Source organism: Solanum stenotomum, chromosome 1, assembly GCF_019186545.1.
Source record: "Solanum stenotomum isolate F172 chromosome 1, ASM1918654v1, whole genome shotgun sequence".
In the NCBI taxonomy this organism is placed as follows: Eukaryota; Viridiplantae; Streptophyta; class Magnoliopsida; order Solanales; family Solanaceae; genus Solanum; species Solanum stenotomum.
Window position 1 is genome coordinate 44,444,943 of NC_064282.1, and position 22,412 is coordinate 44,467,354.

General features: G+C 39.5%; 1 protein-coding gene across 1 annotated transcript in view; it reads left to right on the top strand.

Moving 5' to 3' along the window:
* The first annotated feature begins 1,496 nt into the window (after nt 1–1,496).
* Nucleotides 1,497–22,412, top strand: part of LOC125861711 (uncharacterized) — a 67,147-nt gene continuing 46,231 nt past the window's right edge. Inside the window, exon 1 of the mRNA XM_049541569.1 lies at nt 1,497–2,667. Coding sequence (XP_049397526.1) covers nt 1,497–2,667 — 1,171 coding nt within the window. The remainder of the gene's footprint in view (nt 2,668–22,412) is intronic.

The following is a 22,412-nucleotide window of genomic DNA, read 5'->3' on the forward strand; positions in this document are numbered from 1 at the left end:
GGAATGTAGGCTAAGCACCGAGCGGATTTGGTTAGATGGAAACTCCCCCGACAGTTAGGCATGAGTTTCAATGATCGTCTACCTTATCCCATAAACTATGTGCCCGCATAGGAAGCTAGTGGATCCATTAAGCTATATATACCGGTCTTCCTTAGGCAAGTAGACCACCTCTTTTCGGTGTGGGGACTCATGACACCGGATTCCATGACAAGCTCTCATGGTCTATGTCGGTTAAACGCTTACTTCCCATCATGTGAGATTTCATTATGGTTTCTTGACAGGTTCTACAAAGTGTAGGTAGTAGTATGGGATGCTACCTATACATTGCACGAGTAGGCTTGGAGAGGGTCATAGTGAGTTTCTCTAAATCCTAATGACTGTGACATGAATGTACCCTAAATGAGGTTATTAAAGAATGTTGGCTCTTAAATGCTTAATATGTTATGCATGTTATACTTGGGTTATATTACGAGTTATTTTCCCTTGTCATGTCTTAATTAATGATATACCTCTTATGTATGAATATTGTGCAAAGGTGAAAGAAAGGAATGATAAGTTACTTTAAGTGACCTAAATGTGGTGCCTTAGTATGGATGGTGGTATGGGACGTCATCCATACATTGCACGAGGTATAGCATAAGGGTTTCTTGAGGTGAAGGTCCAAGGTAAAGGTTTTCATGTTGATATTGTTTAAAGGTGATATTATGACTTACTTGATGTTATGCTTGTCTTGTATGTCTTTTATGCTATTGTTCATGATATTTCAAAAAGGTGGCATAATGCATGGTTTCTAACTAAAATGTCCCTTTTTAAGCATGTTTTGCATGGTCATCATACTTAGTACATTTTGTGTACTAACCCATATTCTTCATATTTTTACTATAAGTGTAGGTTCCGGCAAGTGATCCCTCCTAGCTAGTTTGAAGTGTTGGATTGCTTTCCTCCAAGACTTGGTATGTCCTCATGGATTCGAGGACAAGACTTTTAAGTTCTTTTGTTCATGTAATAGACTTCTTTTGATTGTAAAGGGCCGTGTCCCTACTTATGTTTTGCGACTGTGTCTAAGATGGCCATGTGAGACTTAGACTTCCGCTGTGTGTTTTTAAAGTTGTTTTAAGAAGTTTAAATGTGTGGATGTAAATAAGTTTTTTTTTTTTTTTCCGCACTATTTTCATTATTGAATGCAATGAATGACTATGTGGCTTGTATAAGACCCCTTCGGGGTCGAGTACGCCTTGTTACGACTTGGGGGTGCTCCCGGGTCGTGACAAACATGGTATCAGAGCATAAGATTTTGGAAATGTTTTTTTTTAGGATCGATGTCTCACATGCCACATCTAGTAGAGTCTTGTTCATCGGTGTGAGTCGCGACACATCTATGAGCGAGAGGCTATAGGATGCTAGAAGTTACACTTCTTTCATATTCTTAAAGTCGTGCCTTAGAGTGTGGTTCTATAAGTGTTCTTATCCTTATCCTTCTCTTGTGTTTATAGGATATGAATACAAGAGGGAGACCCGCAAGGAGAGTAGGAGAAGAGGATGTGAATGAGGAAGTTCCTCCCCAAGTTGTGCAAAATGGTCAAGGTGTGCAATGCAATCAAGTTCCTATAGGTGAGCAAGAGAATGAGGTTCCGGTGGTTCCCCCGGATATGACCAATGAAGAGATTAGGTCGGCTTTCTTAATCTTGGCCCGAGCCATGGCGGCTCAAGCGACTAGAGATATGGGGCCTAGGGTGAATGCTAATGAGGGTACTATGGCTTCTAAGTTGAGAGACTTTGTGAGGATGAATCCTCCGGTGTTTCTAGGTTCTAAGGTGGGAGAGGATCCCCAAGAATTTTTGGATGAAGTGTATAAGGTAGTGAGTGCTATGGGGGTGACTTCAAGAGAAAAGGCGGAGCTTGCCTCCTATCAATTGAAAGATGTTGCCCAAATTTGGTTCACTCAATGGAAGGCTAATAGGCCGGTGGGAGCGGATCCTATAGAATGGGAGGAGTTTAAGGAAGCTTTCCTTGGTAGGTACTTTCCCCGTGAGATGAGGGAGTGTAAGGTTGAGGAGTTTATCAATCTTCGGCAAGGTAATATGAGTGTGCAAGAGTATTCCTTGAGGTTTACCCAATTGTCTAAGTATGCCCCATCTTTGGTGTCAAACCCTAGGGATGAGATGAGTAGGTTTGTGACCGGCGTATCCGACCTAGTCAAGGAAGAGTGCCATACGGCAATGCTCCATAATGACATGAACATTTCTAGGCTCATAGTGTATGCTCAATCCATTGAGGAGTCCAAACTTAAGAGGATGAATAGGAATGTGAAGAGGGGTAGATCCGATGAGCAAAGTCAACCTAGGTTCAAGAAGAGGGCTCAAGATCAAGATTTTTCAAGTGCTCCTAAGGTTAACCAAGATAAAGGTGGTGGATCTCAATTTTCTAAACCTACTTGCACCACTTGTGGCAAGAGGCACTATGGGAAGTGCCTAGCCGGTACTAATGGATGCTATGGTTGTGGGAAGAATGATCACAAGGTGAAAGATTGTCCTACTTTTACGGCTAGAGGAAGGGAGGCAAAGCAAGCTTCTAAAGATGGAACGGTTCCTATTCCTCCAAATTATGGTCGTTTCTATGCTCTCCAAGCTAGCAAGGACAAGGAAGCTAATCCGAATGAAGGCGCCGGTAAGTTTTAGTTCCTTATGGTCATGAATGTCTTGATGAGGTTTCTATGGTGTTGTTTTTCATGTTTGCCTTAATTGGGTTTTCTTCTAAGTGGGGGATGGTAGGTTGAATAGCAAGGTTGTTGAGAGTGTTGATATCCTTATCTCATTCCTTCTATTCTTATTCAAGCTTGAGGCCAAGAGTTCCTAGTAGCTTGTTTTATGTTTTGGAGTCTTGGGTGAAAATGAGTTTCCATGGTCTCCTTATGTTATGCATGTCCTATTTGAATTCTTGTTAAATGATAAAATGAGTTTTCATAAACGTGTTCCTCGTGTTGATGTGCATTTAGTTGAGTTGTCTATATGCTTCATGAGGATAAATGTTGAACATGCTTAAATGTTGCATGAGTTGATTTATTAGGCATGCTTAAATGTGTTCTTGAGAATGTTGCATAATTGTACTTTTGTGAGAAAATTGCATAATGTGCCTAATAATTTTGGGATGAGTGTGATGTAAATTGGAGAAGGAAGTTCATCCAATGAAATGAGAAATGGTAAAGCTTGATGCATAAGGAATTGGTAGATGTATTCCTAATTTCTTGAATTGCATGAAGTTGTTTGAGCCTCATTGATGTGGAGTTGATGTTTCCTCCGATATTTATGTACTTGTATTGATGTTGTATGCATGTTGATGGGCTGTATACTTGAGTTGTTACCCCTTATGTGTTTAAAGTGTCATTCGAGGACGAATGTTCCTAAGTGGGGGATAATGTAACGACTCGGAAAATGATAGAGTGAAACTAGAGCCTCACATGTGAGTTTGGAGTCGAGAACTTAATGAAATGATTATATTTGAATTTGACCCAAAAGTTCTTAAAAATGTGCTTCGGAAGTTACCGGAAACTTGTTTAGCTGTATATTAAAAGATCCGTTTCGTTTTTCGAAAATCCGACTTCATATTCTTGTTTAGGGGGTCAAATTGAGTGGGAAATGGGTCTAACCCAAATTTTAGAGCAACCGTATCAAAATCCGAAATTTCCAAGTGAAGCCTTTTTCGAGGGTCTACTTTGGAGGGTCATATCTCCTAGCACACAAATAATTGGGTGGCCCATAATATATCCATGGAAAGCCCTTTGAGTTAGCTACCTAACGCACTTCGTTTCACCTCATTCGGAGTTCGGACGAAGAAGTTATGCCCATTTTCGTAAAATCTGTCCGGCAGAAAATGCAAATTCCAGTAGCTAATTTTACTGTTCATTACTGTTCACCCGCCTGAAATTTTTTCTAAGTGTTGGACCATTTTTTTCAAAAGACTTATATTATTTCCTATATACCATTAGTTCATTCCCATCCCTAAAAACATTTCCCTCTCTACAATCCTCCATTTAAGAAAGTCAAGAACTTGGAGCTAGGGCTTGGTTTGAAGGTGGTGTCTTCATCAATTTTCGTGGGAGATCATAGCAAAGGTATGGTGGTCTTGATCCTTGTCTAATTTTCCATTCAAGGAGCCAAATCCAAAGTTATTTCAAAGTATGAAAAATCTAGGTTTTCACTCAATCTCATGGGTTCTTCCACCAAATGGTTTTAAAAGGTTTCTAATGGCACTTTATGGTTATATTGTTGTTGTATTGACGATTTAAGATGAAAATACTCCATGAACCCATGATTTCTCTCTATTCCTAGTTTATGCCTTTATGAAGTGGGTTGCTAGATAATGAATGTATATGAATCAAACTTGTTTAAAGGTCTTTAGATTGTTGAAGTATGTCATTACCCATGCTTATTTTATGGTGTATTGTTGGTGTATTGGTATGTGAGGCTTATGGCCTTAAAGGCATAGTATGAGAAATTGGAGTGTTATCATGACATTATACGAATGAGAATTCAATGAAGATAATGTGATCATGTTATGAATGTAAAGGTGTTGTTGTAGGTTGTTCACTGGTTTGGTTGCATAATTACTACCCTATTTTCCATGCTCTTTGATTCCATTACATGCCTTCAAGGTGTTTGACAAAATGTCCAACTATGGAGAATTGATGAATCGATGCTTTAAAGTTTGAGTTATGAGATGTATGGAAATCCAGAGATGTGTTGATGACACTCATGAATGTTGATGATATAATATGAAGGATTCTTCAATATAAAGTATACCTTGAATTGGTAGGGCTTATGCATCATTTTCTTGTATAAATGATTATATTGTTGATTGTTGAATCCTTGGATCGGTAGGCTTATGGCACCCTTCCACACATGCTTATAATGAACCTTGGATCGGTAGGCTAATGGCACCCTTCCATTAATGATAAGTAATGAACCTTGGATTCGGTAGGCCTATGGCACCTTTCCATAAAGGTTAATGATGAGACTTGAATCGGTAGGCCCATGGCACCCTTTCAAGAGGAGTTAATGAGCTTTCCTAAATGTACCTTGAATCGGTAGGCTTATGGCACCCTTTCATGTGTTAAATAATGTACCTTGAATCGGTAGGCTTATGGCACCCTTTCATGTGTGATGATGTCAAAGTAATGAACTATTCTATGGGAATGTAGGCTAAGCACCGAGCGGATTTGGTTAGATGGAAACTCCCCCGACAGTTAGGCATGAGTTTCAATGATCGTCTACCTTATCCCATAAACTATGTGCCCGCATAGGAAGCTAGTGGATCCATTAAGCTATATATACCGGTCTTCCTTAGGCAAGTAGACCACCTCTTTTCGGTGTGGGGACTCATGACACCGGATTCCATGACAAGCTCTCATGGTCTATGTCGGTTAAACGCTTACTTCCCATCATGTGAGATTTCATTATGGTTTCTTGACAGGTTCTACAAAGTGTAGGTAGTAGTATGGGATGCTACCTATACATTGCACGAGTAGGCTTGGAGAGGGTCATAGTGAGTTTCTCTAAATCCTAATGACTGTGACATGAATGTACCCTAAATGAGGTTATTAAAGAATGTTGGCTCTTAAATGCTTAATATGTTATGCATGTTATACTTGGGTTATATTACGAGTTATTTTCCCTTGTCATGTCTTAATTAATGATATACCTCTTATGTATGAATATTGTGCAAAGGTGAAAGAAAGGAATGATAAGTTACTTTAAGTGACCTAAATGTGGTGCCTTAGTATGGATGGTGGTATGGGACGTCATCCATACATTGCACGAGGTATAGCATAAGGGTTTCTTGAGGTGAAGGTCCAAGGTAAAGGTTTTCATGTTGATATTGTTTAAAGGTGATATTATGACTTACTTGATGTTATGCTTGTCTTGTATGTCTTTTATGCTATTGTTCATGATATTTCAAAAAGGTGGCATAATGCATGGTTTCTAACTAAAATGTCCCTTTTTAAGCATTTTTTGCATGGTCATCATACTTAGTACTTAATTGTGCTAATTCCATATTTCTCTATTTTCTACAACTGTAGGTTCCGGAAAGTAAGCGGGTTCTATAGTAAGCTTGGAACTTGAAGTTCTTCCAAGATCTTGTGGTATGTCCTCATATGTCGAGGACAAGACTTTTCTATTCTAGTTTTATGATAAGGTTCTTGTAATAGACTTAATATACTTCTTTTGATTGTAAAGGGTCGTGTACCTAGTATGTTTTCCCGTTTATGTCTAAGATGGCTAAGAGACTTAGTATTCCGCTTGTGTACTTTTGAATGATGTTTTTAAAAGTGACTTTTGAGTCTTATGGGATTTTATTTAAAGAGTTTTTAATTCCGCACTATTTTACATATCTAATGTGATGAATGCTAAGGGCTTGTATGAGACCTCCGAGAGGTCGAATACGCATGTTACGACTTGGGGGTGCTCTCGGGTCGTGACATAGCCGAACGATTGACCAATGTGAAATTTAGGACAACATTACAAGTGTTTGCTCGAGCCATGACGGCTCAAGCCAAAAGGGAGGTCGTGGTTCCCGTGAACCAAAATATGGGTACGGTGGCATCTACAGTTAGGGACTTTACACGAATGAATCCTCAAAAATTCTATGGTTTCATGGTTGAGGATGATCCTCAAGAGTTCATTCATGAGGTTTACAAGGTATTGGCTATTATGGGTGGAACATTTCAAAAAATTCATGACTATACTAGTAGCGAACTGATGAGTCCATGATGTGAACTCATTTAAGGCATGTTTTTGATAGAATTAGTGTCCTCAAATGCATATTTTCTCTCAATATTTGATGTAAACCCTTAAGTTACAAGTATTTGAATTAAGAGACAAAGCATGGACACTATCGAGCTAAAAAAAAGAAATAAAGTGGCTGAAAAAAGGAAGAAAACACGGCTTGACGATCACCTAATCCATTAGGTGAGTTGTAGAAAGGCCTACAATCTCACCTTTTGTTCCAGTGTGTAGAGCCCTGAAGGGAAATATCAAGTTGGCGATGAAATGGAGCTGTTAGCGTGTCGCCGAGTAGTTCCGTGAAGTAGTACTATACCGCCCAATGATCCAGAACACGAAGATGTTGAAGGTAATATATGAAAGGTGATGAAGTAGACCAAAGGGTGGATCGCCAAGTGCATCGGCGATCCCGACTAACTGCGCCGAGTGACTCTTCGCAACACACTTTTTGACAACTATAAATACCCATTTAAAACCTTTAGTTTAGTATCAAGTTGTTTTAGAATCAAGATTTGAAGATTTGAAGGTTCTCATCTCCAAGAAATTAGGTGTGGGTCTTGAAGAATCTTCATCCTAGTCTCGTTTGAAGTGAAAATAAATCATACCCAGTTGAAGTTACTTCGATTTGGTATAATTTTCTTCCTCCTTTACATGTCTAGCTAAAACCCCAATTCTTGAAGTGTGATTTTGTGAATATGGGTTAAATTATCTGTTGGGTCTTGCTTGTTGATGGATTATTTGTTGTTTAAATGTTATTTCATTTAGTAGTTCTATATGAACTTAATGGGATTGTAGTTGCAAATACAATTTAATCTTACTGTTTTTATCTTGCTCGAGAGAGATATCGTAGAACTAAGACTACTAAATTGATAGCAGGTGGTATTGGGTGGACATGGGTTCAACGAGAGAGAGTGAATCCTAGACCTTTTCCCACACATTCATATCGACATAGTGAATGGGCTAAGGCGGAGGTTGTGCTTAATGCAGCAACTCGGTGTTCGAGAGAAACGTAGTTGATTCGAGGTAAGTTTGTTAAGAGAGTATTTATCCCAACTACAGTCTAGCCTAGTCACAAATATTCAACAATTTACTAACAAAAACATGTACCCGATAGTCTAGTTTATCTCGTATTCCTATCACATCCCAAGAAGCCCATCTCCATATTCGCATCTTTAATTATTTTACTGGTTTTATTTGATATTTGACTACAAATCCCCTATTCATAATCGATATTCTTGTCAACCTCTTTTAATTTCGTATGTTTTTACTTGATAATGTTTTTAGCTACGGTTAATGTTAGCATATTTGCGCTTAACCATTAATTTTCAGGAACCGCTCCCTTGGGACTCGATCCCAACCCATTTGGTTGGGCTATATTACTATTGTACGATCGTAGAAACTTGAATTGAAAGTTGTGTCTTGATTACGAAAACATTAAAATGGCGCCACTGCCCGGGAGTGGTGTTACGTGAAAATTTTGGTTAAGACGAATTTTTGTTTTGTTAGTTGTAGTTCACTTAACTAATTTTTAGTTTTGTTTTGCTTGTTGGTACTTTAAAGTAGAGGAGGTGAATATATCGAATAGTACTTACGAGCTAATGGAGTTTCCTCCATTAGATGTAATGATGTTTCGGGATCGCATCCTAACCTTCAATCAATTGGAAGGTGAACGGATCCCGAAATCGTGGGCAAGGTTTAAAGAACTGATAACTCAATGCCCAACTCATGACATTCCCGACATAAAGCTCCTTGAGTATTTCTTCAGAAGTCTTGGTCCCGAAGACAGGGTGTTGGTCGACCAACTCATTCTAGGAGGAATTGCAAAATAACCATATGTGATAGTAGCCCAACTACTTGATGAAATGATTGAAACGAACTAAGAAGTAGAAAAGGACTTCATGTTGGCCGCACTAATGTCTCAGATTGATGAGTTGGCCAAAAAGATGGTGGAGATCAAAGTCCAATGCAAATGGAAGGATAAATACATCCCTCTTCATGAGCGAAGAAAGCGAAAGGACAATTAAGTTAAACACATTGAGGGAATGCTCTCAATCATTCTCCACAATGAGAGCATCAAAGTGATAAAGCAATTGATTGCTTCTCATTCTAGATATGTCTAACTGCTCGAGAACCTTATGGGTCATGCCTTGACCCATCTCTACTCTCAGCAAAACAGGGGGTTGCCAAGTGATACTATGGCTAACCCCAAAAATGAGGTTTGAGTGTTGACTTGCGGCGTGCCACGACGTTAACTAAGGTGTTGTTTGGGAGGCAACCCAAAAGCCTTAAATGCTTTAGTTTGGTTTTTTTAAATAATGGTGTGTTAGTTGTGCAGATTTACATGCGGAAAGTGTTTGGAGAATGCAGATTGACAAGCAAATAGTCCAGTCGGCGTATCTCCGAAGAGGTCGGCGTGCCCGACTTGATCCTCCATGTGGCTTAACAAAATTTCAACTCAGAGCCTGTAAAAATAATCGAGCTCAAGAGCAGTTTGGCGAGTCGCCGACAACGATTAAGACGGCCATCTTAACACCCAAGAAAATGAAGGCCTGTAGAAATTGGCGGGGTAAGTGACTATTCGGTGCTTCACCGAGTGTATTAGCAGACGCGACTAACATCGCCGAACAGACGCAAACTAGATGGTTATATATGGCCAAAGGTTTTGAAGTTTCAAACTCTTTACCTTCCCTCGCTCTCAAACTTCACAAACTCATACCAAGTTAGTATTCTCAATATTCTTGCTTTTCATTAGTATTTTGGTTGTTGATTGGTGCTCGGAAGTAGGATTCCTTTGCCGCCTAGCATTTCAATCCTATTTTAATCAGCATCTATGGTTGGTCTCCGAATCCTAAGTTTATTGTCGAAAATTTTGTACTCATTTGCAATGATAATATCGTATTGTCGTGTGCTGGGCCTCTTTGATAGGAATAGATTATCTCAATGCCGATTTTAATTTAAAAATCTTGCCAGTATTGTTTGGATCATCGAATGGCCGTAATTTTATGGTTTTCAATGAATGAAGTTTTGTTTGGTTGTACTTACGTGTGTTTTAGATTGATTAGGTGAAGTTGAAGTAGCTCGTGTTTGCGCTAAATGACGTATATTGCTTAATGATAGAGCGGGTGGCACCCTTCCTAAGGGATATTGTCGTCAAATGGCCAAATTTGGCAAAACATGAAGAAATCTAAGTATTCCGGGATGATGGGTTCTATGGGTCTGAGCCTAATTTAACTATTGCATATTATGATTTGGTTTTCGGGGGTTGCGGGTTTGAATTCTAGAAGGTGGATTAAAAATAGGCATGTTGGGCCATTTGGCAAGCTGGGTCGAGCTCGCTGAACCACTCGACGGTTCACCAAATCACCCCTTATCGCCTTAAATTTCGTGCTATATGTATTTTTGGTTTTTGTAACTTTCGGCAAGAAGCCTTTTGTCACCAATAGCACTTGGCAACTAACCGATAGTATGCTTGATTGCCCTTTGTCTGCACCCCTGAAACCCTTGTTGCACTGTAACTTTCGGTGGAAAAACCCTTGATCGCCGAATGTACTCCCCAATTCGCTGAAACGGCTTTCCCATTGCCGACTTGCTGTAATTTTTTAGCCAATCCCTTAGGCAAGCCCGATCTAGCTCGCTAAAGAGGGTTGGCAACTTGCCGACTGGATCGGTCAGTTTGTCTGCAATTAATTTTCTATACTTCAGTGTGATTATTATTTAACCTGTCTTTAATGTTTTGCAGATATAGTTTGGAGCAATCTGACCATGCCACACCAGAAGAAAGCACGAGGCATTACGATAAATGAACGGGGAGAAAATCCTCCAAAGAGGAGAAGGGAAGAACTCCCACCGAGAGAGAAAGGCAAAAGAAAGAAACACTCAATTGAGAGAGTGGTTGTTGACACCCGGGCTAATTTGTCTGATCCTGAAGACGAGCAGCCTTTAATTTCCCGAAGATATGAGATCCAGGATAGATCTCAACCCAGGTCCACCAGAGCTCCATCAGCTGCCACCTCTCCTGAAACAGAGTCAGTGCCAGCTCAGGCACCTCCAGTGACCCCTACACTCCCTATCATTCCTCCACCTAAACTACTGAACAGATTGAAAGATGATGGGGTATGGACCATTCTAGAGGAGAAGCTTTTATCTACAGAGGGCCTACAGAGCAAGTACCCCGATATCAGGGACACAATCAACTACCATGAGTTTGAGCAGTCCTCCAGGACCTGAGGCCCTTAAAATCCCTCCTGGGTCCGGGAGTTGGTGCCCAAAAACAAAAAGTAGGTGAGCGAATTCAGACCAGTGAAGTCGGTCATGATTAGAGGCAAGGTAGTTGAGTGGGACAATGAATATATTAACACTGTTTTGGATAGACCGCTTCACTCTTCACTTCCTTACGAGGGGTTGTTCATTGCTATGTCCTTAGATGACTTGAAAGGGTGGTTGGCTGCACTGATTTTTGACACCACCTCGTTGTGGATGGATGCAGGGTCCCTATTGAGAAGGGGGACTTGAGCATTGTTGCCAAGTTCAGGTTTGGCTTTATCAGCAGCACCATAATGCCATCCCCGAACGAGTCCTTTTTGCACAATCCTAAAACAGATTGCCTTTGTTCTATAAAGTCTAGGAGACGCATCGACCTAGGGCTACAGATTTCAGCCATGAGAGCCAAGTAGAAACAAACTTCTCTGCCATTCCTAATCATGATCACTAAATTGTAGCGGCGTTCTAGAGTCCCTCGGGACACTGCGAGGGATATTGAGGTCACCCGTTCATCCTCCACTGACATCCAGCGTATTGAGGCTGCGTACATAGGAGAAGAGGCTGATGGGAGGAGAGTAGTATTGGCAAATATTTCACCGGAGGTTGATTTTGACTCGTTACCTGCAGAGGCATCTTCGCCTACTATAGCCTCTGGGCCTTTAAGTACATCTACTTGTTCCTCTTCTTTGCAACCCCCAGGTGCTTCCTCCTCCTCCCAGCCTATCAGGATTACTCAGGCCATGATCTTAAAAATGGAGAATTTGGCCTAATCAGTTGTTATATGGGTGACCCTACTCGAGAGATCCATCCCTGAGATGATCGAGAGAGCCATTCTTGCTGCACTCACCCCCATCCAGACTTCTGTTGATAAGTTGACTGTGATAGTCATAGCTTGTGAGAGCAGACAGGGGGATACCTCTGAGGTGACGACTTTGAAAGCCGAGTTAGCACAATTAAGAAAGGAGTTGGATTATCTAAAGTCTATCGACTTCAATTCATTAATAGAGGCTGCTGCTGATGAAGATGCCCCAGAGACTTCAGAGATTTCTCCCACACCCATATGAGAAGTATAGAGGGATGGCACAATAGAGGGGGAGTCGGATACTGAGACTGATGAGGAGATCATTGATTGCCGAGAGGAGAGCATATTTAGAGATTTGCCATATCTTGTAGAGACGGTTGTGTAGCCGGTGATCCAGACATCGCTGACTGAGACGTCCAGAGTAGGTCTTGTTTGATCTGGCACTGCTATTCCCTCTGAGGTGAATCCGGGCATTGATTCCCATATCCTGAGCACTATTTAGGGCACTGATGCCCAAGTACAAATTGTTGCACCGGGCACTGAGGCCCAGACAAATTGGGAGACTACATAGACATGATCCTTTCTTTACCTCCCTTTCTGTCTTACTTTTGCTCTCTTTTTGGATACTTTAGTTCATTTGCATTTGAGGTGAGGCCCAGCTTTGTGCAGATTTTTTTTTATATATATTTGGGTTGGAATTTATAATTGTGTTAATACTGCATTCTAGAAGATGTTTGAGGGCTCCGTATTTTAAATTGCAAAATGATTTTGGTCATTCCAAAAAATTTTTACCACACCTTCTTTGTTGAATGTGGATGTTCTTTGACAAATTTAATTATCGGTTCCGATCAATACCGATGACTTGAATAGTGCTTATAATCGAACAAACATGAATGTGCGGTTACGATGATGCCAATTGAAGTTGCATAGACAATATGTGAACTCTTTCCATCTCGTTGTGACTAGCCTATTATCGAATCGAGTCTCTTGTGATGATCGTTGCACACTGGCGAAAGTGTGGAGTCTTGTTTTACTGTAGTGTCAATGCCTTTTGTGATGAGCTTACTATGAACCATGCATGATGGATCCTAGAATTTGCATTGTTGGTCAAGTTAACTGAGTGATTTGAACTCATGAGATGATCTTAGGCAACTTTAAAGAGTGTGAGCTAATTTGACATATACCGCTTTGGTGGCCTACATTGTGAGTGTGTGTGAACCTCTTTTGAACACTCCTTGAGCCTTACTTTTCTTTGGAAGAAGCTTGATAAAACAATGACCTTTCTTTACCCAATACCCATAATCCTCATGATTTGTGTCTAGTTTGAATAGGAAACTTACGCCAAAATCCTAAGTTGGTGTGGTGAAAAGATATGGTAAGCATAGAAATACGAGAAAGCCCCCTTGTTACCCATGGTTTTGAAAAAAATGGAACTCCTCCATACAAAAAAAAGAGAAAGAAAGAAAGAAAAAGAAAAAGAAAGAAAAAGTTATGGAATAAAGTTATGAAAATGCAAAAAGAAAACAAGGTTTCCAACTATCCATGGGAAGTTAATAATGGGACTACTTGTGAGCACAAATGAGAATGATGAAGAAAAGGAAAGGAAGTGTTGTTCACATCACATTTCATGAGGACTATAGTCATTGAACCTAAATGACCATAGTTTTGCACTCAGCACCATTACAGGCCTTGAAAAAACCTTTGTGATTTTGAGTGAGCTAAAACAAATGTCTATTGGAAATTACAGGCAAACCTATGGGTGTAATTATGCATTGTGTTCCTATTTTTGAGTGTGAGCGTTTGATTTGATTTCAAATCTTTGAATTGCGAACTAATGTGTGAATATGGAATCATTCTTTTTGTGGCAGCATTTGAACACTTTGGTTGAGCTTGAACTTGCATTTTAAGCAAGTATTGTGAGCATAGGATTGTTTGATATTGGTGAGTCACAACTTGAATCTTTGAGTGAACAATCGATCTTTGCATGAGTAAACTGAGTCTTGTTGTGTGCATTCATTATTGAGTCTTGTGTAGCACTATTCGAGACTTCCCTTTTGAGATACTGAACTTAAGTTTGCTTGAAGACAAGCAAAAGTTTAACTTGGGGGTATCGATGAGTCCACGATTTGGACTCATTTAAGGCTTTTTTTTTATAGAATTAGTGTCCTCAAATGCATATTTTGTCTCAATATCTGATGTAAACCCTTAAGTTTCATGTATTTGAATTGAGAGACAAAGCATGGACATTATCGAGCAAAGAAAGGGAACAAAGTGGCTGAAAGAAGGAAGAAAAGATGGCTTAACGATCGCCTAATCCATTAGGCGAGTCACAGAAAGGCCTAAAATCTCACCTTTTGTTCCGGTGTGCTGAGCTCTGAAGGGAAAGATCAAGTTGGCGATTAAATGGAGCAGTCGGTGTGTCGTCAAGCAATTTCGCAATGCAGTACTACACCGCCCAATGATCCAGAACGTGAAGATGCTGAAGGCAAGAGCTGAAAGGCGATGAAGTAGCCCAAAGGGTGGATCATCGAGTGCATCGGCAATCCCGACTAACTGCGCCGAGTGACTATTTGCGACAAACTTTATGACACCTATAAATACCCATTTAAAACCATTAGTTTAATATCAAGTTGTTTTACATTCAAATTTTAGAATAAAATAGTTGTTACATTTCGGAGAATTTGTTCTTGAACTTTGAAGATTTGAAGGTTCTCATCTCCAAAAACTTTGATGTGGGTCTAGAAGAATCTTCATCCTAGACTCGTTAGAAGTGAAACTAAATCATACCCAGTTGATGTGACTTCGATTTGGCATCATTTTGTTCCTCTTCTACATGTTTAGTTGAAACCCCAATTCTTGGGGTGTGATTTTGTGAATGTGTGTTAAATTATCTGTGGAGTCTTGATTGTTGATGGTTTATTTGTTGTTTAAATGTGATTTCATTTAGTAGTTGCGTACAAATTAATGGGATTGTAGCTGCAAATCCAATTTCATCTCAGTGTTTTTGTCTTGCACGAGAGAGAGGTCGTAAAACTAACACTACTAAATTGATAGCCGGTGGTATTGGGTCGACATGGGTTCAACTCGAGAGAGTGAATCCTAGTCCTTCTCCCACACATTCATCTCGAGAGAGTGAATGGGCTAAGGCGGAGGCTGTGCTTAATCCAACAACTCAGTGTTCGAGAGAAACCGAGTTGATTCTAGGTAAGTTGCTCGAGAGAAAATTTACCCCCACTATAGTCTAGTCTAGTCACAAATGTTCAACAATTTACTATCAAAAGCATGTACCTGATAGTCTAGTTTATCCCGTATTCCTATCACATCCCAAGAATCCCGTCTCAAATTTGCATCTTTCATTATTGTACTTTTTTAGTTGTTAGTTAACTGCAAATCCCCCATTGATAATTGACATTCGTGTCAAACTCTTTTAACTTAGTATGTTTTTCCTCGATAATGTTTTTAGCTATGGTTAACTTTAGCATTTTTGCGCTTAACCATTAAATTTCAGGAACCTCTTTATTGGGACTCGACCCCAACACATTCGGTTGGGTTATATTTCTATTGTACGATCGTAGACACTTGAATTGAAAGTTTTATCTTAATTATGCAAATATCACTAACCTGAAACGAGTAGACTAAGATAGAGTTCTATGTTAGAATTAGAGCCTTAAAGTTGCCTTAAAATTGATGTTTTGGTGTTAGGAGGTGAAGTCCTAAACATCAAGGACCAACCTTAGGTCCTTTAGGAAAGGATCCTTAAGGTTGCCAAGCAGTGACATATGAGTGGGTTCCACACCACGTGGATGAACCCACGCCCCATAGGGGGGGTAGCGTGGGTGAAGTCTTGTGGAATCTGCATAAGGTACTAGCCAAGGGCAGGACCCATGCCTCATGGATGGGTCCATGCCACGTGGCCTGCCCCGTAGGGGGGGCAGCGTGGGTGAAGCCTTGTGGAATTTGCCTAAGGCAGTGGCTACATGCAAGACCCACACCTCATGGATGGGTCCATGCCACGTGGCCTGCCTCCATAGGTCGAGGTCCCAAAATCTAGCTCCCAGCCACGAACCATAGATGAGCAGCACAGGCCGTGGTCCCACCCACGGTCCGTGGGACACCAACCGTGGATCACCCCTTAAACTTCCTTTTGGCAGTTGAGTTGAGGGGCTCTTTAGTAATATCCTAATTCATTATTAGTTATGTGGTGTAGTTTTAAGAATATTTTAAAGGACTATATAACTATTTTCCCACCTAAAATAACCCATCTAAAGTCATTATCATAAATTCCCAAAATCGAATAAAAACATCTCAAAATATTCTCTCTCTAGAAACTCCATTGAAGAATAAAAACAAGGTCAAGTCTAAGGAACAAACTTCATGGTGACTTTAATTTATTGTTAACCTTTCACCCATGGAGTCCTTAAACTCTCTATTTCAAAGTAATGAAGTCTCCAAAAAACTAGGGTTTCTATTTTAAGCCATGGATTCATCTTAAAACGTTTTCATTGATTTAGTTAATGTATATTATGATTGAATTGTTGATTATCAAGGCTTTTATGAGAAAAATCCCCCATGAATCCATGTCTTCCCCCTAACCGTAGTTTGTGACTTGTGAATTGGGTGAATTGTAGTAATCATGAAGTTGTACTTATAGTAGATTAGTTCATTTAATCATGTCTCCATAAATATCTAATGTAGTAATCCTAGATTGATTGGTTGGATGTGATCTATAGCCTTGAAGGCCAAAACATGAGAATTTACTATATGTATGAGATTAGCGTGTATACAATTAGATTGCTTTGAGGGTAAAGTAACTAGATTATAATCTATTGTTGTGATGATTGGATGATTATACCCATGTACACACTTAGGTATGAATAGAGTATTATGGGAAAGGTTTGTCACATGCAATGATTCTTAGGAAATATAGACTTCAGACAAGAGTGCTAGCGGATTGCTCGGCGAGGTTAGTCTCGAACGCCGAATGACTCGGCGATTCGCCCTTCTTCTAGTTTATCGTCGTTTGCTCTTTGCCTTCAGCATCTCTATGTTTTGGATCATTGGGTGGGTATACTTCTATTTCGCGGAACTGATCGGCGAAACGTCGACTGCTGTTTTCATCGTCTTTTTGATCCTTCTCCTTTAGGGCTTCGCGTACTTGAACAAAGGGCGGATTGTGTCCCTTCGGTGAATCACCAAGCATGCTTGGCGATGCTCAGGCTTCACATTCTTCGTTCTCTTCAGCCTTTCTGTTCCTTTTTGTGCCTAAGTGTCCATGCTTCCACTAAAACTTCAAATACCTGAAACTTAAGGGTTTTCATTAGATATTTAAACTAAATAAGCATTTGAGGACACTATTTTTATTAAAATAAAGCACTAAATAAGTCCAATTTGTGGAATCATCAACACCCCCAATTTAAACTTTTGCTTGTCCTCAAGTAAAAATCAAGTTCAACAGTCCAAATAGGATGTCTCAAATAGTGCTACACAAGACTAAATTGACATACACAACAAGACCCAAATTACTCATCCAAAGATAAATTGTGAACTGAAAGATTCAAGTTGTGACACACCATTACCAAAGATTCTCATGCTAGCAATACTAGCTACTTGTGCAAGTTCAAGCTCAATAAAAAGTATCTAAGTGCCCTCACATAAATAAAGATTCCATATTCACACATAGAGGTTAATCAATTCAAGATCAGGAATCAGATGCAACGCTCACTCTCAAAAAGAGGAACATAATGCATGCTTTCACCCATAGGTTTGCCCTTATTTTCCAATCAACTTTCGGTTCGGCTTACCCAAGATCAAAAAGGTCTTTACGAGGCTTGTAATGGGGCAGAGTGCAAATGTACGATCATTTAGGCTCAGTGACTTTCATCTTCATGAGATATGGCGCTCTCAACACATCATTATTTTCTTCCTTCATCATTTTTTTTTCTAGTGCTTTATAGTCATCTAATTATTCACTTCCAATGGATTGCTTTGAAACCCAATCTCTTTCGCACTTTATTTCACAACTTTCTTTTTCATTTCTTTTCTTTTCTCTTTCCTTTTCTTTATTTTTATATGGAGGGTTTCCATTTTGTTTTGCAATACCATGGATTAAGAGAGTCTTCTTCTTGCACTCTTGATTTCTTCCTTTTACCTTTCACAACACCCCAAACTTAGGCTTTTGGCCTAGGTTGGCTATTCACTTAAACACATCTAAAGAAGATTCTAGGTAATGGATGAAGCAAGGTCTAAGTTTTCATCAAGTTTCTTCCAAAGAAGAATAGGCTCAAGGGTGCTCACGAGAGCACAAGCTCACAGGGTTTGCCACAAAAGACTTATATGTCAAATTGGCTCACACTCTTCAAAAGTTGCCTAAGATCATGTCAAGAGCAAGACTTACATAATCAATTCGACTAACGTGACAAATTCTAGGTGTACTCATGCATGGTTCAGAATAAGCTCATCACACAAGGCATCGACACTAAAGTGAAACAAGACTACACACTTTTGCTATTGTGCAATGGTCATCACACGAGAATCAATTTGATACATGTCTAATCACAACGAGATGAAAAGAGTTCACATATTGTTTATGCAACTTCATTTGGTCTCGTTGTAGCCGCACATTCCTGTTTGTTCGATTGAGAGCACTATTCAAGTAATCGGTATTTGAGAGCAACCGAGACTCGATTTTGTACGAGAACAACCACTTTCAACACAAGAGGTGGCAAAAAATTTTGAAAAATGAAATTTTTTCGAAAGAGTCAAAATATTTATGCAAATTAAAAACATAAAGGAGCCATAAGCTCAAGTAATCGCAAAGCAGTTCAAAAAACAAATAACCCAAATGTATATCAAAACACAAGTTTTACGATCTTTGTTTGCCTCCCATGAAGCGCCTTATTTAACGTCGTGGCTGGACGTATGTCCTGCCTCACTCTCTCTTATTGGAGCTAGGCCTACTGTCACTAGGTAACCCCCAATGTATCATTTGGTTGGAGCTGAGGCATTGCAAACATCAGGAGTGATCTGATGAGCTGGATTGATGTAGAATGAGATCCAATCAACTGATTCAACACTTCAACATTCTCTCTCATTTTGTCCAACACTCGATCTTGATTAGTGATCTTTTATAGAATGAATTGAAGTGTGTCCTCAATACGACTTTTCTCATCTTTTCTAGACTTCTTTCGCGCATGAGGAAGTATGTACCTTCCTTGGCGTTTGCACTGGTTTTCCACCTCAGATGTTTTGGTAGTCAAGTCATTTAGTTGAGATACCAGTCCAGCTAGTGTGAATTCACCCTCAACTTCTTGATCTGCCTCAACAGGCATGCCACCCACTCCCTCTGTCATGCTCAGAGGACAATAATACACAAAGAAAAACAAACCTAGAAGTAAAATTAGTAAAAACTAGACTAAAAAGAACAAAAACTATAGAAATCTATATCTTCATGTGACACCAATCTTCGGCAGCAGTGCCATTTTGAAGGCCAGCCTACGCCTTACCCCACTCACTCTCTCGGACACCCATTGTGTGGGGTAAGGCGTAGGCTGGTCATCATGCAACAAGTAGGTGTCCGAGAGGCACCTATTTGAAATGGGGTAAGTTACCCAAGAAGGAACTTAGTTACATCTAAAGCTTAGCCTCGTCACTGTTATCTTTTAAATTTCCTATCGAAAGCGTGTACCCAATGATTTGTCTCAACTTTTATTGCGGTCACACCCTAAGAACTTTCTCCCATACGTAAATTTTCTCTTTATTTTTGTTGTTTTAGTTGTAGTTGTAACAAACCCCCATTGATATTTGACACTTTGGTGTCACCCACTTGAACTTACTTTGTTTTTATTCGATAATTTCTCAAACTACAGCTAACTAGAACAAAATTACAGCCTAACTACTATTTTCACTACCACTCACTTGAGACACAACCCCAACCCTTGGTTGGGTTACTATATTATCACCGATCGTAGACACTCGTACCGTAGGATAGTGTCGTTGGTCATGATAAGCATTAGTTAGTAGGTGAACCGCCGAGTTATTCGGCGAGCTCAACTCAGCTCGCCGACTGACCTAATGCTTGGGATTCAACTAACTTTTCAAAATCAATCTACAAATCTCCAAAACAAAATTAAACTATGCATTATTGAAATTCAGTCCCCAGACCCATAAAACCCATTCATGGTTAACACCCATCATGCATAGTTCACAACATTTAATTTCAAGGCAAGTAGAGTGAAAAAAGAATTCGAACAGTAAAAGCAACTAGGCCCCAATTTACAAATCAGAAGCAGGCATTTGAATATTTCTATGCTTGTCAAAGAGATCTAACACACATTACTGGATACCTAAATCGCAGATGAATGTTGAACTATTCAACAGTGAACGGGGGTTTTCGAGAAACTAACATTTTGGCCGAGTAAAGTTTGATATCCTTGTTCTCATTGTTTCTTCTATTATGAGGGGGAATATATTTATATTCCTTTTGCAATGAGGTTCGACCTTCACCATATTTCTTTTTAACTCATCTATTTGAGTCATTAGTGTGGTCATCAAGAGATCCTTTTCAACCTCTTGGCTCATTTTAACCATATTGTCAAGTAGTTGGACTGTTATTATATATGGTTGCTTTGATGTCTAACCAGGAAGGAGTTGGTCAACCAATATCTTGTTTCTGGGCCAAGACTTCGATATAAGCAATCAAGGAGGATCGTACTAGGAATTCCGTGAGTATGGCATTGAGTTAGCATTTCATTGAATCTTGCCCATATCTCAAGGATGCACTCATCCTCCAATTGCTTGAAGATTATGATACAATCCCGATACATCATTACCTCTAATGGAGGGAACTCCATTAGCTCCCGAAAACTTCTTGCTTTCCCTTGTTTAGATTCCAACGAATAACGAAACAAACTAGGAATTAAGCTAGTGAACTACAACTAAGAAGAACAAAAATTCTACGAATCTTGCAGTTCTCAAATAACACCACTCCCCGATAGGGGCACCATTTAGATGCTTATCGTGACCAACGTCACTATCCTATGGTACGAGTGTCTACGATCATCTATAATATAGTAACCCAACTAGAGGTTGGGGCCGTGTACCAAAGGAATGGTTTTGAGAATTAATAGAAAAAGAAAATTTAGTTCTAATTAGTCGTAGCTAAAGAAATTAACGATTAAAAACATAGTAAAATAAACTGGGTGACACAAAAGTGTCAAATATCAATAGGGGTTTTTTTCACAAGTAGTAAAAACAACAAAAATTAACAAGAAAATCAAGTATGGGAAAAAGTTCTTGGTGTGTGACTGCAATACAAGTTGAGATAAATCGTTGGGTACATGCATTCGATGCGAAATTTTCAAATGTGTTCCTCTCAGACACCCATTTGCTGCATGAAGGTCAGCCTATGCCTTACCCCACTCACTCTCTCGAGGTGAGTGTTAGGATATGGGACTAGGGTTCACCCTGTCAAGCTAAACCTCTTGTCGACCCACTCCTTAGGCCATCAGCCTAGTTGTTTTGGTTTCACGACCTCTCTCTAGGGAAGGCCGAAAACACATGGGTGGTTTTGTATTTGCAACTACAAACCCATTAAATTAAACCACAACGACTAGGCGAAATCACTATTATAATACATCTAGCCTATCAAAAAGAAAACACATGGGTGGTTTTGTATTTGCAACTACAAACACTACAAGAAAAACTGTCTCTAAGGAAGGGAAATCCCGTCCCTAAATGTCCAAATTTGGTCCTTAATAAGCATTTGGGGACCTGAAAAGTCTGGTCGCCACTCGTCCTAGTAGCTTCCGTCGCTATTGATTAACAAAGACGACTTTAAGAATCCGGTCGTTAAATGGTTTTGGGACGGAAAAGAAATCTGGCCGCCTCAGTCATTTTAGAGACCACAATTCTGGTCTCAAATACATTTAAGATATCTTAGAAAAAACTTATTTCGGGTCGTTAACCCTCTTTAGGGATGAGCAACCACCTGGTCCTAGAAACACATTAAAGACGAGTAATTACCTAGTCCTAGAATAGAGTAGAGACGATCAACAACTTGGTCCTTGAATAGATTTAGCGACATTCAATGACCTGGTCCTAAAACAGATTTAGTAACGATCAAGCTATTCTAGTCCTAGCTTAATCATTAGAGACGAGCAACATTTCTCGTCTTCGATTGACCTTTAGGGACGAGCAATAATTTTAGTCTCAAATTGACCACCAATGGTCCTAAAGCAATTGATACCACTAGCATACAAATCATCCACAAATATTAATCTGGTACTAAAAATTTTTAAACAAAAAGATGATATAAATATACAAAGAAGAGACAAGATGATAGAGATCAAGAGTGTACGATTAATTACAATAAAGTGGCTAATATCTGATGATTTTAGTTATAATATTTGCTTAAAAAAACATATCAAATATCCGAACTATACTATATATAGTATCCTGTTTTGAAAAACATAAATTTGTGCTAAACAAATAGGGAGCTTGCGCATCAACAAAAGCTTGGCAAAAAGTTACAAGTTTCAGTCTTGAATTCATCGAGTTTTGTCCAGAAACATCAA